The sequence below is a fragment of the Sceloporus undulatus genome, chromosome 1 (assembly GCF_019175285.1).
Source record: "Sceloporus undulatus isolate JIND9_A2432 ecotype Alabama chromosome 1, SceUnd_v1.1, whole genome shotgun sequence".
Taxonomy (NCBI): domain Eukaryota; kingdom Metazoa; phylum Chordata; class Lepidosauria; order Squamata; family Phrynosomatidae; genus Sceloporus; species Sceloporus undulatus.
The window spans coordinates 237,495,056-237,510,778 of NC_056522.1; the positions used below are offsets into that span (position 1 = coordinate 237,495,056).

General features: G+C 38.4%; 1 protein-coding gene across 5 annotated transcripts in view; it reads left to right on the plus strand.

Moving 5' to 3' along the window:
* SLC12A8 (solute carrier family 12 member 8) overlaps positions 1–13,710 on the plus strand; it is a 98,531-nt gene extending 84,821 nt beyond the window's left edge. For 4 of the 5 annotated variants that reach the window (XM_042447113.1, XM_042447116.1, XM_042447115.1 and 1 more), the window contains 5 exons: positions 1,743–2,412; positions 4,061–4,158; positions 7,642–7,759; positions 10,156–10,216; positions 12,521–13,710. In XM_042447113.1, the coding sequence (XP_042303047.1) occupies positions 1,743–2,412; positions 4,061–4,158; positions 7,642–7,759; positions 10,156–10,216; positions 12,521–12,686 (1,113 nt within the window). In that variant the 3' untranslated portion in view covers positions 12,687–13,710. The remainder of the gene's footprint in view (positions 1–1,742; positions 2,413–4,060; positions 4,159–7,641; positions 7,760–10,155; positions 10,217–12,520) is intronic. The other variant, XM_042447117.1, reaches the window with a different exon arrangement.
* Positions 13,711–15,723: the final 2,013 nt, after the last annotated feature.

Sequence of the window (15,723 nt, forward strand, 5' to 3'; positions counted from 1 at the left end):
GCCCCCGCGCATGCACGTTAGAACACACCGGGGAACATTTAAACCCCGGTGCGATAATCTTCAAAAATTCAGAGATGCATACTTCTGGTTTATATGGCATGTTTTCCCCAGATACTAGCTGGCTTTGATAATTGATATTCCAGAAGCAGAAGGATCTCTAATAATTTTAAACAAGAAACATTATAACATTCTGAATTCTGTATAAGAAAAATAACCCAAATTAGCGGCTCAACCCATGAACTTTATCTGGACTTGGCTTTCATTGCACATTAATAGGTCTTCATCTAGTAGTATATTCCAGCAGGGTGATTAGTGATGAAGCATGATGGCAGTTGGAGTCCAGTAACATCTCAAAGGCATATGATTCTCATCCCTGATTTGGTATTTCACAGAATATGCCCATTTGATTACCATCAAAATTTTGTTTTGTGTTTGTTTTACTGCAGCTTTTGGCTAAGGTGTTTTTTCTGTTTTTGAAGAATAAAGACATATAAATTTTACCTTCTTTGCTAAAATGTGGACAACTTTATTCAGTGTTAAAGCATGGGCTCTCATTCAGTTTCTAAATCCAATGCATAACAATGTTGTTTCTTTTTCAGAAAATGTACATACTGTCCCTTCGTTTCTATATGCTCCCTTTAATTTAGGCAGAAGAAGAAGGCATCATTTTCCCATTAAAAAAACAAGTCACAGTCTACTTCACACTTGTATGCTTCTGTCTCCCTTTCCTCTCTTTTCTTCCTTTGCAATCGCAAGAAGGCGATTGAAAGCATAGAACCCTTGTAACCCTCTAGCACTTCACAAATGAAAACAGGGACATGTGTGACCAAGATGGTCAAGATGACAAAAAAGTTATGTATGAGAAGAACAGAAAAGCTAGAAGAGGGCACAGCAGTTTGCTCTTGCCTGAATGTACTGGGAAGGGAAAGATTCCATGATCTCCTCTACTTTCCTCTCTGATGAGTTAACTGAGTACAAACTACCTTTGTACTTTCAACTCAGTTTGCATCAATTGAAGTAAGCTAAAAAGAGGAAATTGGGAGGAGAACAGGGACATTTGAAAAGCATCTGAAAAAGTGGACAATAGAGGATTAATCAGGAGTGTTTCTGCCAAATTAGTACAGTTGGAGGATATGGTTAAGCATTTCAAAAATAAATTAAACATTCTACATAGACACCTTGTTTAATTAATGGGTAAAGGTCCTGACCCAAATCCAATTGCTAATCCCAACTAGAGTAGACCTACTGAATTCTGTGTTGAATGATATATATCAGGTCAATTCCACTGATTCAATGGGCTTATTCTCTTTGAGACTAAAAACTGGATTTAGGCCCAAAGAACCTCTCCTAAGAGGAAGCACTCTCCACCTCATCCCAAAGTAATAGGAACAGGCAAAAAAGTTTCTTGGTCTCCATAAAAAGTAACAGGCATTTAAGAAACATTATCCAGAGGAAGAACAGAACAGCAGCCTTCTTAAGCACTAAAAGCAATTTGTTGCTGGTTACAACATTACCTGTAACAAGTTGCTTCCATACTCTGGCAGTGTAAGAAAGTACTGTATTGAAGCTTTTCTAAAAAATACTTGTTCCAGGCCAGTAATATGGCTCAGGACTGGAGAAGGAAGTAGACATAATCTTGCAAGATCAGCTGTCAGATTACTGCATTACTGTCCATATTTAACATATACTAATCATTTATTTATTTATTTATTATACAAATCTTTTCTTTACTGTTAATATAGAAAGGACCAAATAGAACCCCAGTAGCTGCAATCTGTTTAACAAGTCTGATCACCATGGCTTTCATTTTCATCGGTCAAGTGAATGTCCTTGCTCCAATAGTTACCATCAACTTCATGCTTACCTATATTGCGGTGGATTATGCTTACTTTGCTGTCTCTATGAGCTACAACCTTCAACAGAACCCAAGACGTATGCGGAGGGAAGACTCCAGGGTTGTGCTGGGCTGTTCTCGGCCTTTGATACTAGACAAACCATCCTGTTATGGATCTGGTGGCATAGTTCATGGCAGGTCAGACGGCACTTTGCTGGAATTCTCAAGAGATATGGACCATCTTTTTAAGCCTCTTAATAAAGATCCAGGAACTACTCTTGAAACAGACAAGGACCTTGGACAGATAGTCAAGCAGAGGAAGCAAAAGAAGGCAGCAAAACAGACATTACAAGCAAGCTTTCTCTTGGATCTTGATAACAATATTTCACCTGCTCAGGATCTTTATAGTGATGTCCTGGAATCCAGTAGCAAAAATATGCAGAGCTTTTCAGAGCCAAGTTACCAGAATGAAGAGGGTACATCACCATATCAAACTACAGAAGCCAAGCAGCAGGACATCCAGGATGGAAGCCATCATTCTGATAAGATGCAGAAAGCTCCCAGTCACAAAATGGAAGGTAATAAGAACAGAGGCATGATTTAGTCTCTCTGTCTATCTGTGGAAAAAGGTGCAGGTAACTTTTTATAGACAAAGGCTCCATCTGCACTGCAGAAATAATGCAGGTTGACACCACTTTAATTGTCATGCTCAGTGCTATGGAATCCTGTGGTTTGTAGTGTTTTGTGGCACCAGAACTCTCTGACAGAGGCCTGTTACAGACTGCCAAAATAAAGCTGCTTCGGGTCTCTTAGGAGGTATGCTGTTTAAATGATGCATGCATCCTAATAATCTGGAAGCTGCACCAAAGCTGCACTCCAGTGCTTAGGAATGGAGTGTGGCTTTGGCGCAACCTCCGGACTCTTAGGACCCATGCATCATTTAAATAGCATACCTCCAAAGAGACCCAAAGCAGCTTTATTTTGGCAGTCTGTAACAGGCCGCAGGAAGCTAAATATCTCACACATCCACAAATCCCAGAATTCCAAAGTGTTGAGCCATGAAAGTTAAGGTGGTATCAAGCTGCATTATTTGTGCAGGGCAAACAAGGCCTTAGCTGGATATTTTTTATGTAGTCTTATCATCCCTGGAGACAGTCTTTTTGTTAGGAAATAAACAGAATTACTTTTAACAATTTACTGGAAAAATAAACTAATTTACCTGTGAAAAAGAGCCTAGATTTAATTCAGTACAGGAAGGTTTACTGTTTATGTTATTCCATCTGCTGGCCTGCATACATATGCATCCTTCTGGATGCACAGCAGTGTGAGATCAACTTTTTTTTTTAATCATACAATAGGAGAGAATAGCTTCCAGAAGTTAACATCTTGAACATCAAATTAAAGTCAGCTATGTTCTGTACAAACACAAATGTGTTCTTCATCATACAGTTCTGACCATTGTTTAGAAATGGATTTGATTTTGTTGCATGCCTGGAAGCATTGTTTAATTCTTTCCAAAAGTTTGCCTTCTCTAATATGGTAGTGTGAAAGTGACTGGAGACATTCAAAATTCATTAGCAATCCCAAATAAAACATCCCTTTATCTGAACCCTCCTAGCAGAATAACATATACTATGTGACTGGTCTGAAAATAAATAGATTGCAGATTCTGTAACCAAACTATAGGATGATAATTAAGAATAACAAGATGTGTTTAATTTTAGTGAGATATCTTCTCTTTGCAAAATCTGTATTTTCAAACAGTTTGGATCTTTACCATTTTTTCTTCAAAGAATTTGGCAAGAGGGAGGTTTAGGGAAGAGCTAGAGATGTTACAGGCATGTTACTAAGGTAAATGTGTCAATATATCAACGCCACATTACTGTCCTCTTGAAATATTGGAGCTTGGCAGGATTTAAAGCCCTTCACTTGGAGAAAGGAAAAAGTCAAATTGTAGTTGCGAGGAAACTTCAAAATGTAATGCCAAATATCTGAGTTCCATCTCTTAAAAGTAATAGGGTTTGGGATGGGGGAAGAAGCTGGGTGTGAACCTCTGAGACAGGGAGGAATGGAGACAGAAACAAGGCCAAGCATGTGTAGAATGGCCTATTTTTGTTGTTTGAAACAAAGTATATCCACAGTTAAGCCTGAACATTTATAAGGATACAAAAATGCCTGGAGATGTGCCTTGAGACTCAACATTGTTTTCATTCTCCTTTTCTGTAGATTTAAATGCAAAACGACAAAACCAAGAATTAGAAATCCAGAAAATGCCAGTATCCTTCTACTCCAGACTTTGTGATCATTGGGTTTCCCTTGTTGGTGTAAGTCTCCAATATTTTAAACATTTGTCTGGGATGACAGGCAAATGATGACAAACTTTATCAGGAGAAGCATAGGCGAGACGGTATGAAAAAAGTTGTGTTATAAAAAGGTAAAGGTAGTCGCTTGACCATAAATGTCTAGTCGGGCTGTGCTCATCTCCGTTAATAAGCTGAAGAGCCAGCGTTGTCCGAGGACTGCTGTAGTGGCCATGTGGCCAGCATGACTGTACTGAACGCTGTTATCTTCCCACTGAAGTGGTACCTATTTATCTACTTGCTTTTGCATGCTTTTGAACTGCTGGGTTGGCAGAAGCTGGGAGTAGTGACAGGAGCTCATCCCATCATGCAGCACTCGGGCCTCGAACTGTCAGTCTTCCGATCTTCTAATCATCAGAACTGGCGCCTTAACCCCTAAGCCACTGTATCTCTCTGTGTTATAAAAGATGGCAAGATTTCTAAATATGAGGCACCATCTACCCTGATCCCCTTTAGATGTGTTTGAAAATAACACTCATCATCCCCAATCACGTGGCACTTTTGGTAGCTAGGTGCAAAGGCTAGGAAAAAACAAAACAAAATAGCAATAGTGATATAGGCTGAGGAGATGTTAAAATACTATGTGGCAACTCAAACTGGGAACAGTGGCTGATTCAAAGCTGTTTCCCAATAGCCTAGCCATCAGGGCACAGAATCTCTAACAGTCTGGCCATAGAATATTAAGAACATAAGATGAGCCATGTTGGATGACACTGAAAGTCTATCAGCTAGCCTGAGAAAAAAATCCACAGGCAACACATCAGTACAATGATACTTTTCATGGGGCATACTTCCTCTGCTAGTGGGAGCATAGATCTATCATGACTAATAGTGAATGAGATGCTTGTCTTTCATGAATCTTTCTGGTTCCCTGTCAAAGCCCTCCAAGTTAGTGGTCATATTATGGTTGGGTCTATACTGGCAGAATACTCTGGGATGCTCCTGGAGTATTCTGGCCCTGAAGCTGATCCAAATTCTCCCTATTACCTGGGCACCAGAGTGGCACTGGATAGCTGTCTGTGCAGCACCTCATTGTGCCACACGGTGCTACTGCCACTAGCACGAGTAGTTGAGGTTGAAAATGACGCAAGCAGCATCAGTCACATAGCTGGGTGCCTTATGATGTCAAAGGAGTGACTTGCACCAGTGACTGCAAACAGATGCAGATGGCCAGTGTAGTCATGCCCTGTGTCTTGTGGTAATGAATTCCATAGGATAGTGTGTTCTTTATCTATCACCATTTCACTTCAGTAGGAGATCCTTGTATTTTAGTATTATTAGAGAGGGAGAAAAGCTTCTCATTATCCATTTTCTCCACATAATTTCTCCTGCATGATTTTGTAATTGCATTGTTATGCCTCCACTTACCTATCTTCTGTTTTCAACTGTAGCAGCTCTAAATACTAGAACCATTCCTTATAAGGGAGTTACTACGTTCTGTTATTTTTTTAAATTATTATTTATTTTCATTAACTTTATTTATATCCTGCCTTTCCCCCAAAACTAGGGAGTCAAGGCAGTTAACAAATTAAGAAGGATTACAGTATAGTTAATGAGGAGATAAATGAGAAATGTGGCTATGTTGCCATAGCCAGTTGCAGAGTGGTTACATTTTCCACTGATGGCTGCTGGGGTCCCAATGAATGATGGAATAATTTTGTGTCTAGCATGCAGTGATATCCCAAATAGTTACTACAGTCTAAGAGGGGAGAAAAATTAACTGCAGTGATGAAGGCAGAAGGAGTTGACATTATCTGCTGCAGTGTGTGTGCAATTTTTGTTTTCTTGCCAGAAAACCTCGCTGACAATGAAGATTTTCAGACCAGCGCTTACCGTGGAGTAAACATTGCTAAAACACTGCTAAAATGTTTAAAACACTGCTAAAATGTGAAGTGCATATGTCAGAAAGTCTGATGCGCTTCCTAAATGTCAGGGAATTGTTGGTTACCCTCTAGCGTCCCTGAATCGTTTGGGAAGTAGTTTAATAGATGGTAGGAATGGTGTGGATGTCATTTATCCAGATTTCAGGAAAATATTTGATACATTTCCCCACAATATTTTGATTAGCAAAATTTTAAAATAAGGAATAGATGGAAACTCCATTAGATGGGTCCATAGTTGGTTGGAAAGGAGTCATCATCAGTGGCTGAGTGGTGTGCCTCAGGGTTCTGTCCTAGGGCCATGACTCTTTCACATTTTTATCAGTGACTTAGATAATGGGTTGGAGGAAATTCTTATCAAGTTTGCAGATATAGAAAACTGGGAGGGATGGCCAATAGTATTTGAAAACAATAACAGAATTCAAAAGGATTTAGAGAAACTAGAAAATTGGGCAGAAATTAATAAAATGAAATTCAATAGAGAAAAATGCTAAAATCTACATTTAGGCTGCTATAAACCAAATGCACAGGTATAGGATGGGAAATACATGGTTCAGCAATACTACGTGTGATAAGGATCTTGGGATTATTGTTGATCATAAATTGAATGTGAGCCAGCAACGTGATGCTGCAGTAAAGAAGGCGCATGCTATTCTAGCATGAATTAATATAAGCATAGTTTCCAAGCTGAGGAAAGTAATAGTCCCACTATATTCTGCATTGGTCAGCCTCATCTAGAGTGCTGTGTTCAGTTCTAGGTGCCTCATTTTAAGAAGGACATAGATAAGTTGGAACAGGTTTCGAGAAAGGCAACAAGGATGATAAGAGGTATAGAAGACAAAACATATGAGGAAAGGTTGAGGGAGCAGAGCATGTTCAGCCTGGCAAAGAGTATGACATGATTGTACTCTTTAAATACCTAAAGGGTTGTCACAGAGAGGAGATGGTAGACTTTTCTCTGCTACTTCAAAGGGTAGGACCAGGTCTAATGGTTTGAAGGTACCCGAGGGTAGATTTCAATTGAACATTAGATGGAATGTCTTGATAGTAAGAGTGGTTTGGCAATGGAACCAACTGCCTAGACAGATGGCGAGGCCTCTCTCTCTCTTTTTTGGACACCTTCAAAAAGTGGCTGGACAGCTCCCTGCTGGGGATGCTTTTGCTGGAGATTCTGCACTGAACATGGGGTTGGACTCAATGGCTGATGAGCCCCCTCCTAACTCTATAATTCTATGACTCTCCTGAATAGATTTTCCACAGTAAGAAAAAAAGATGAAAAAAATAGTGGAAACGCAAGAGAGAGTTATGAACAGAGGACAACATCTGAAGAACCCATACAATTTAATGAACAAGACAGAGGGGATTGCCCTGGAAATGCTCTGAAAGACAGAGGCCTTTCCCAACATTGAAAGGAACCATGATTAGGCCTAGAGAAGTGTGGTGAGAAGGTTTTTCCTTCTTTGGTTACCACAAAGTGTTTGATTTTTTAATAGAAATAATAAAATATGATAAGAGACTGGTGGCACAAGCTGATGTACTTAACCTAAATACTGGATTTGTCCAACAGGCAATAGGATCACTTGCCATTATGTTTGTCATTCAGTGGATATACACACTTGTTAACTTGGGACTAGCCATTATTCTGTATTTCTACATTGGTCAAGTGAGTCCAGGGTTACCACCTGGTAAGTATCTCCATTTCATACAGTGGACTGTCTTCAGATTTTATTACTTTTTATTTGAATTGAATACTGTACTTCACTGTATAATTAACTGTAACCCCCTTTAATTATTTAATTTATATTTATATGGATTGATTTACATTTACATCATTTGTTTGTTTGTTTATTTATTTATTTATTACCCTTTTCATGGCTTAGTGGCTAATAACAAATTAAAACATAATACAGCTAAAATCATATAAGTTTAAGACAATGAACAAAACACAGAGTCACCATACATCAAGACTGGCTTGACAGCAATAAACAAGGAAAATATATAATTACCTTAATTTTTTTTATTATCCCCCCACCCAGTTCCTCATTTCCTATTGTAACTTCTGAAGCTGCATTTTGTATGACCAGAAGCCACCCCTAAACAATCGTAGAATTACAGGTTGAGTCTCCTTTATCTTAAATGCCTGGGACCAGGGGTGTTTTGGATTTCAGATTTTTTTTGGATTGTGGAATACTAGTGTTTGCATATACATATATGATGAGCTACTGAGGAGATGGCACCCAAGTTTAAATCCAAAATTCATTTATGTTTCATATATGTATATATTGTTACCCCTGGGGAAGTTAGCTCTCCAAGAGGCTGGGTAAGCTTAGGACCATTTGTGCCTGTTTATACCAGTAATGAACAGAACTCCAGGTTTGGGGTGAGCTAAGAGGGTTTTATTTAGAAAAATGCAGAGTGCAACCACACACACAAGATAGCAATTCAAACAGACACAGTAGACAGAACTAACCAAAAATGCAGGTGACTTGGGGGAAGGAAGGAGCATTTAGTACACCCATTTAGATTTTATTGTCCCTTTACCTGAATGTGCACATGCCTCAGGACATGCTCCTTTTCTGTTCGGAACCTGACCTAGTGTTCTTGAAAGGTTATCTAAAAAATATGCTGTTTCAAGATATGAATTATGGGGACCTCAAAATACAAGAGTATGCAATACAATATGTCTTGTCCACATAGCCTGAATGTTATTTTATAAAATATTTTAAATATTTTTATGCATCAAACAAAGTTTGTGTACAGTGAACCATTAGAAAACAAAAGTATCACTATCTAAGCCACCCATGAAAGCATTTTAAATTTTTTGGAATATATCAGATTTTGGGATTCTGGATTCATTATATATATATATGTAATGAAAACTTTGGAGGTCCTTTTTTTTTTTTTTTTTTTTTTTGGCTTTCCTTACATTGCAAGTGCAATGGCATGAAAAGATATGTTGATAACACCTTCATTTTCAATTCAGACTTGCTTGGAAACAATATTTGACAGCAGGAAATACTGGCTGCTTTTTTTTAACCAAAATATTAATCAGTCTGTATTTTGCTCATCAATATGTGTGGTTGTGAGTATTAAACTTTAGTAAGAACTGCTTTCTTTTTAGTTTTCCAGCATTTTAATTTTAAAATATATGTTCAGCCATTTTGAGGTTTGTCTTAGATTCTGAAGTGTTTTATTACATCATAGAGTTAAGGTCATAAAATCTCCAAAGGTGTGACCTGATGCATGCAGCCTGTGGAGATTCCTACACACAGCTTTCAAACTGTGATTAGAGCCAGAAAAAAACAGCTTAGTATCACATGATGACACCTCCAACCTGTAGCTGCTGTGTCCCCCAACTGCAGTTATGGCATCCCTTTTCATTGATAGGTTTCCCCATCGCAGTCGTTCAAGTTCCCAGGTGCAAAACATTGCTGCCAGGACAGTTGTGATATTGGCAGTTACATGGTGTCAATGACCCTTTCTCTTTCCATGTCCCCCTTTCTACTCGCTATTCTCAAACAGCCCAATTCCCTCCTTTTTCCTATTTCTTTTCTGCTTTTTAAAGCTCAACTTACAGTAGCAGAGCTCTGGAATTGTGTGAAAAAGTTAAAATTAAAATAAATTAAAATTAAATTAAAAAAACAAAAAGCATGCTGGGTAGGGCATAGGGTAGGTAGTCAGGGTTAAGGGGGAGTCAGGAGAGTGTAATGCCGGCAGCAGCCCCAATCATGCAATTGCAAAGACGTGTGAAAATGGGTGCTTTGAAACCAGTATGTTTCCATATTTTTTTAACTCATACGGTTGCTGCGAGAATGGGTCTCATGTGATAATGTCTTGTGTTAGTCACTTCATAGGCTATTCCAAAGCTTCAGTTAATAAAAGATCTAAAAAGCACATTCAAACCATTATTAATCTTATAATTTGAGGCAAATTGGATTATTAAGGATTTATTCAGTCTATATTTTATACTAATTCTCGTTAATATATAATGAATATATTATTATAAATATTTCAGTTGTATTATTTATTCGGAATGATTAATCATCAGTCTGGCTTGTTTTGTGTGTTATTTTTTTTATAGGTGCAGCAGCCAACTTCAGTTTTTTCAAATGGATGAAGCTACTTTTCTTTAATGCCTGCAGGTTGGTATTAGTGACTGGGAAAAGACATACCTTTCATTTGCTTAAATTATTTTGAGATTAAGAGCTGAAACCTTTAAGACCCAAGGAGTGTAATGGAATGTGCTTGTAAGGCACTGCATATAGGATTGTCATCTAAGGCCCCAGATGTATGCAAAATACACCAGAAGAGACATTTCTCATAGACAGTCAAACACAACATATCTTTCTTCTTGTGGAATTACAACCAATTTGGGAGAAATTATTTCTGCTAAGAAAATGGCCTGGTGGAAATGTTGAATACCTCCGCCATGAAACCTTTCAGATGTTGTTGGACTCTGATTCCCATTAGACCCAATCAGAATGGCTTAAAATCTGAGATAATAGGAATAGAAATCCAACATCACTTGGAGGGCCACAGATTCCCCACTTATTTCTTAAGGATTGTGTCCCATATTGTGAGAAAAGGGGGTATACATCTAATAAATATATAAATAAATAAAGATGATCATGTTTGGGAGAAAAGGGTTCTTAATCCTCTTCTCTACTTCACACATCCCCCTGCCATGAAAAATCATCTCGACACCTCTGAGTTACCATCATACTGGAGATTGATGAGAAATTATTCCATACTGTGGGATTTGTTAAGGTTTTTTAAACAATATTTCAGAATAGTCAGCCCAAAGTCACTTTCACTTGTTCATGAAAAAAATGTAAGATTCATTATGGTAGAACACCTGGACCACAATTTTCCTATATAAAGACCCATCTGGGCTCTTTGCCATAAATGAGCATGTACTCCTCCTGCTGGCTGGTCCTTGCCACCAACCCAGATGGCAATGCACTGGGGATGGAGCATCCTCCTTGCCTTCTCCTCCTCTTCATCTTTACCCTACCTTGCACAGCACAGCCTTGCCTAGCCCAGCCTACCACCATCCCCAGCTCCAGCCCAAGGCAACAGCTGGAGCATCAGGGACATTCTACCAGAGAGCTGCTCAAGTTGGAGCGACACCCCCAGCCATCCAGCGAGCTAGCCAGCTGAGGCACCAGTTGCTGGGTGCAGTTCCCTTCTCATGCTGCTCTTGGCTCCTTCACACTCTGGCTTGCCTTCACCCTTACTTTGCTGTCTGTCTGCCTCTTCTAGCTCCTCCTTCCCACAACGTTTTGCTAGTTTTTCCTTTTATTTCCAATACTGTATATTCAAATTTCCCCCTTCCTCATTCCCCTTGTGTTGCTCTAGCTTTTATCCTTCAAATAAATCCCAGCTTTTAAAGTTTTAAAAACATAATAAACTTAGTATGATTTTAAAAGGGAGACAAACCCTTTTTGAGACATATTTGTCTCAATTATAATTTTATGAATCTTAGCAACAGAAAATTCCTGCTAACAGAAAAACCAAATACTATTCAGTGACTCTTCCAGCGAGCCCATGAGTAGCATGATTCTAAGAACATTTCAGTTTATATCCACTATATGGAACCTGCTTAGTTGCCTTTACCATGCTGTTCAAAAAATTAGAAAGTCCACACAATAAACTCATTGGGCTTTTTCTCTCTTTGTTTTTCACCTTTTCCCAGGATTGTTACCTGCTAACTTGAAAATGTTTAAAATGAGATAGGCAGCCATATTCTAAAATGGTTTTGTCTTTAACCATAATGGTGCAGACTTGAGACCTTATCACATGGAGGCAAATTGCATAAATCTCATGCAGAAACAGGATTTTAAAATTCGGAAAACACCCGCAAATGCAGGATGGTTTCAGACACATTTGCTTGAAAGAGAAATAACGTGAAAATAACCTGAACGGAAAGTCGATAAAAACTATTCCTTTTTTACTTTCGGAATTTCCCAAAAGTAAAAAGGAGTAGTTTTTGTCAACTTTCTGTTCAGGTTATTTTTGCATTATTTCTCTTTCAGGCAAACGTATTTCTGAAAAACATCCCACATTTGCAGGTGTTTTCTTCTTTTAAATCTAGTTTTTGCCCAGGATTCATTCAGTGTGATAAAGTACTTAAATTGTACCCAAACTGTACATTACTGGAGCATTTGAAGCACTTTGGAAATAACTGAGGAGAAGTAAATTCAAGTGCTGGGGAGAAAAACTTTTATCCGCAATTTTAAAAGTATTCCTTGCGAAGAGTCTATGATTAATTTGGGGAAAATACTAAAGCTGTACGGAAAAGTTTGCATTCCTTCTTGTAGTGGCATGTCTTGGTGCATAGTGGAGTAGATTCCATTACTCTTTTGTTTACACAGTGCAGAGTGCAGCTGCAGTTGTATTAGGAAACAATGAAGCATCTGAAGGTTCTGCGTTCCTTTGTTTTTCAGGGGAAGGCCATCCCCAGAGGAACGATTTGTTGTGACACCATCCTTTGCAACAGTTGGCATGGAGACCACTCAGCTCACTGAAGAGAATACAGATTTTGCCTCCCGGGACCGCTACCACCATTCCTCTGTTATCACCAGAGAAGAGTTTATTAAACAGCTCCAATGAGGGAGCAACATGCCATCTACTCAACCAGCCAATTAAATACTCCAACCACAGACACACCGCCTGATTAAAAGGCTTGCCCTTTTATGTCTGATTTTAATGAATACCAAAACGTTCAATTAAAAGTGGGGGCTGAGCAAAGGAGAGAGCAATAGACAACAAACTCCAAAGCCATGGATCCCAAACTCCATTCTATTTTTTTTAAACGAAGAAGAAAACAGTTTTGTTGCCTTCGCAGAACGGGAGAGTGTTTTCATGAAAAAAACTTCTGCCATTTTGTTAAAAATATATTTAAAAACTACAATTTTGTCTTTTTGCTGCAGATGGGTTCATACAACATTCCTAATTCTGTTCTGTTAGTGGGATTAATTTATCCATAGAAAGAAGATACAAGACAAGTAAACACAGGAGTAGGCATGAGAAAAAGAGAAGCAATGCCAACCTTCAAGTACAGAAATAACAAAAAGTAATATCTGAGACTTGAAATTTGGTCACACAGCTTTGGTTGAGCCATTGTAGCTGTTAAAAATGGTTTAAATATATAAGAATTTTTTCTTACTCATGTAATGTGAAATTGCCCATACCTGATGCATTTATATAATATAGTTCAAAAATTCAGGCAGAGTGAATTATTGTTGACCTGTACACTACATGTTGTAGTGGTTTGAGATTGGACTGACTCTGGAAAACGGTATGACTCCCTGCTTGGCCATAGAAACTCACTAGGTGACCCTGGACAAGCCATACCCTCTCAGCCTCAGAGAACAACAATGGCAAACCTCTGAAGAAACTTGCCAAGAAAACCCTGTGATAGCCTTAGGGTCTCCTTAAATTGGGTGAAGCTCAAAGGCACACAATAATAATAACTCCCTGAACTTAATACAGACTTCAGACTCCCTACTTCCTATTTTCCTTGATCTAAGAGAAACTCTGCTTCAGACTTGCATTAGGAATCTCTCCAAATTTCTGTACAAAAAGCTATTAAGAAACCTTTGAGTTAACCAACCCAAAGTAAAACTTCAGTTCAGTAAACAAGGGTTCAACAGGCAGCATAGGTCAAAGGACTGAATGTATGTGCCCATTCATGTATGGCGACTTAAATGAACATTAAAGACTGCAACCTGATATTATTTGTGTGGGTGTAAGGTGCACTGAACTTTGTAAGTCTTACTTCTGACTTGGTAAAAATGGGATTGTGGTATTGGAACCCTTTTACAAATGTCTTTACCAGGATTAGTGATTCTGACCATGCAGTTGCTATTTTTATATGTATAACCATGCTAATAATATTGGATTTTTTTCCAAAGATTGGAAAAGTTAATTTGTTGAAGCACAGCTTCCAGGAATTCTGGGAGGTTGTAGTGGGTGTCCCCATAATTAATCTAGAGGTCTGCTCTAGTGTAGAGGTCTACTCTATAGTGGGTGTCCTCATAACTAATACATTAACTTGTATTGTTTATGAAGTTTATAAGGAGACAGGCTCCTTATTAGTATTTGCAAATTAATTTTTCACCTCTTCACAGGGAGAGGGAGTTACTTAGCAGAGTAACCTGAACTTTTACTTTTCAAATTGTTGGCTGAGATATATAAATTCCCAATGGGTAAAACCACTGAATGTCTATCATTCCTAAGAACCTTTTACAAGAAACTACTGATGATTGTTTCAGAGCCATGTGCTCCCTTAGAGTGAGCCCTTGGTATCTGCTGGGTTTTGGTTCCACCACCCCCTGAGGATACCAAAATCTGTGGATGCTCAAGTCCCATTATATGCAGTGGTGTAATAAAATGGCACCCATTACAGTACATGGCAAAATCAAGGTTTTGGGGGGGGGGGATTTGTGAATATTTTTGAATCATGGTTGGTTGAATCTGGATGCAGAATCCATGAATACAGAGGACCGATTGTACATTGTCAGGCCCAGCAAACTCAGTTTCCAGTGGACAGAAAGACATCTTATTGTAATAGAAAACAAAAGACATTTATTTCAGACATTAGAGCAGAAGTTCCCAGTAGAGTGTCTTTGCCGAAACTGAGGGTCTTTTCCCTCTATCATAGTATTAGAATTCAAACTGTCCAGCCTCCCTGTTCTTGGTGTTGGCACCCAACCTTTGATCCTGATCAAAGCACCCTTCCATGTCCCTTTTGCTCTCTCCTGTGTTTATCATTCAATCGTCCTTAAGAGAGGAAAGGAAGTACCCCTCCTTTTCAAACCAAATCCTCTTGCAGGAAAGTCATAAAACTATAAATCTTCACCCTGTGCCAATTTGTCCCTCCCTTTGTTCCCAGTGTGTCCATCTGATTAATATACAATACCTTTCAATATTCCCTATATCCATTCTCCCAATAAATCAGGTTATCACAGCATTATATCACTGTATCAGCAGCATGCCATCATATAATCATATCATTATGACAGAACTATGCACATGGGTCTGATACATGTTTTAGTTCTTCTGTATGTCGAGGTGCATTGAATACACATTCTTGCAGGATTTCAGCTTTAAACTACTATGATTTGTAGGGTTGAAGTGTAATAAAACTCATTATTAATTCAAGATGACCCTTGAAAACAAGGGATGTTCTAATCAAGGCTTACTCCATGTTCCCCAAACTTCCATAATTTGCTGATCCCAAAATCTGCCCCTTTCTTTGTTTAGTTTCTACTTGCTGAAATGATCTCTCTCACAAGATAAAAAGATATTGAGGAAAAAATGTAGTCACAATGTTATTCCAGATTTAGATTTTAGAGAGGAAAATTCTAATATTAAAAGTACTGTATTTGATGTTTGCTAACCACAGACAGGTGAGAGTGTGCATATATGTGTGTTTTATTTAAATGTCATCTTCTGCAAATTGCAAGTAATGGTGGTAGTGGTAGTACTTATAAGAGGCATTGCTTCCTTCCACAAGTTTTTATAACCATCTATTGTTTCTTTTTCAGAATGTGTCAAGCACAGAAGGAACAGCCAGAATATTTTACATTCTGTAGCGCATAGTAATTGCAGCTGAATTAATAGTGTAATTCCCAAATGCAATGTG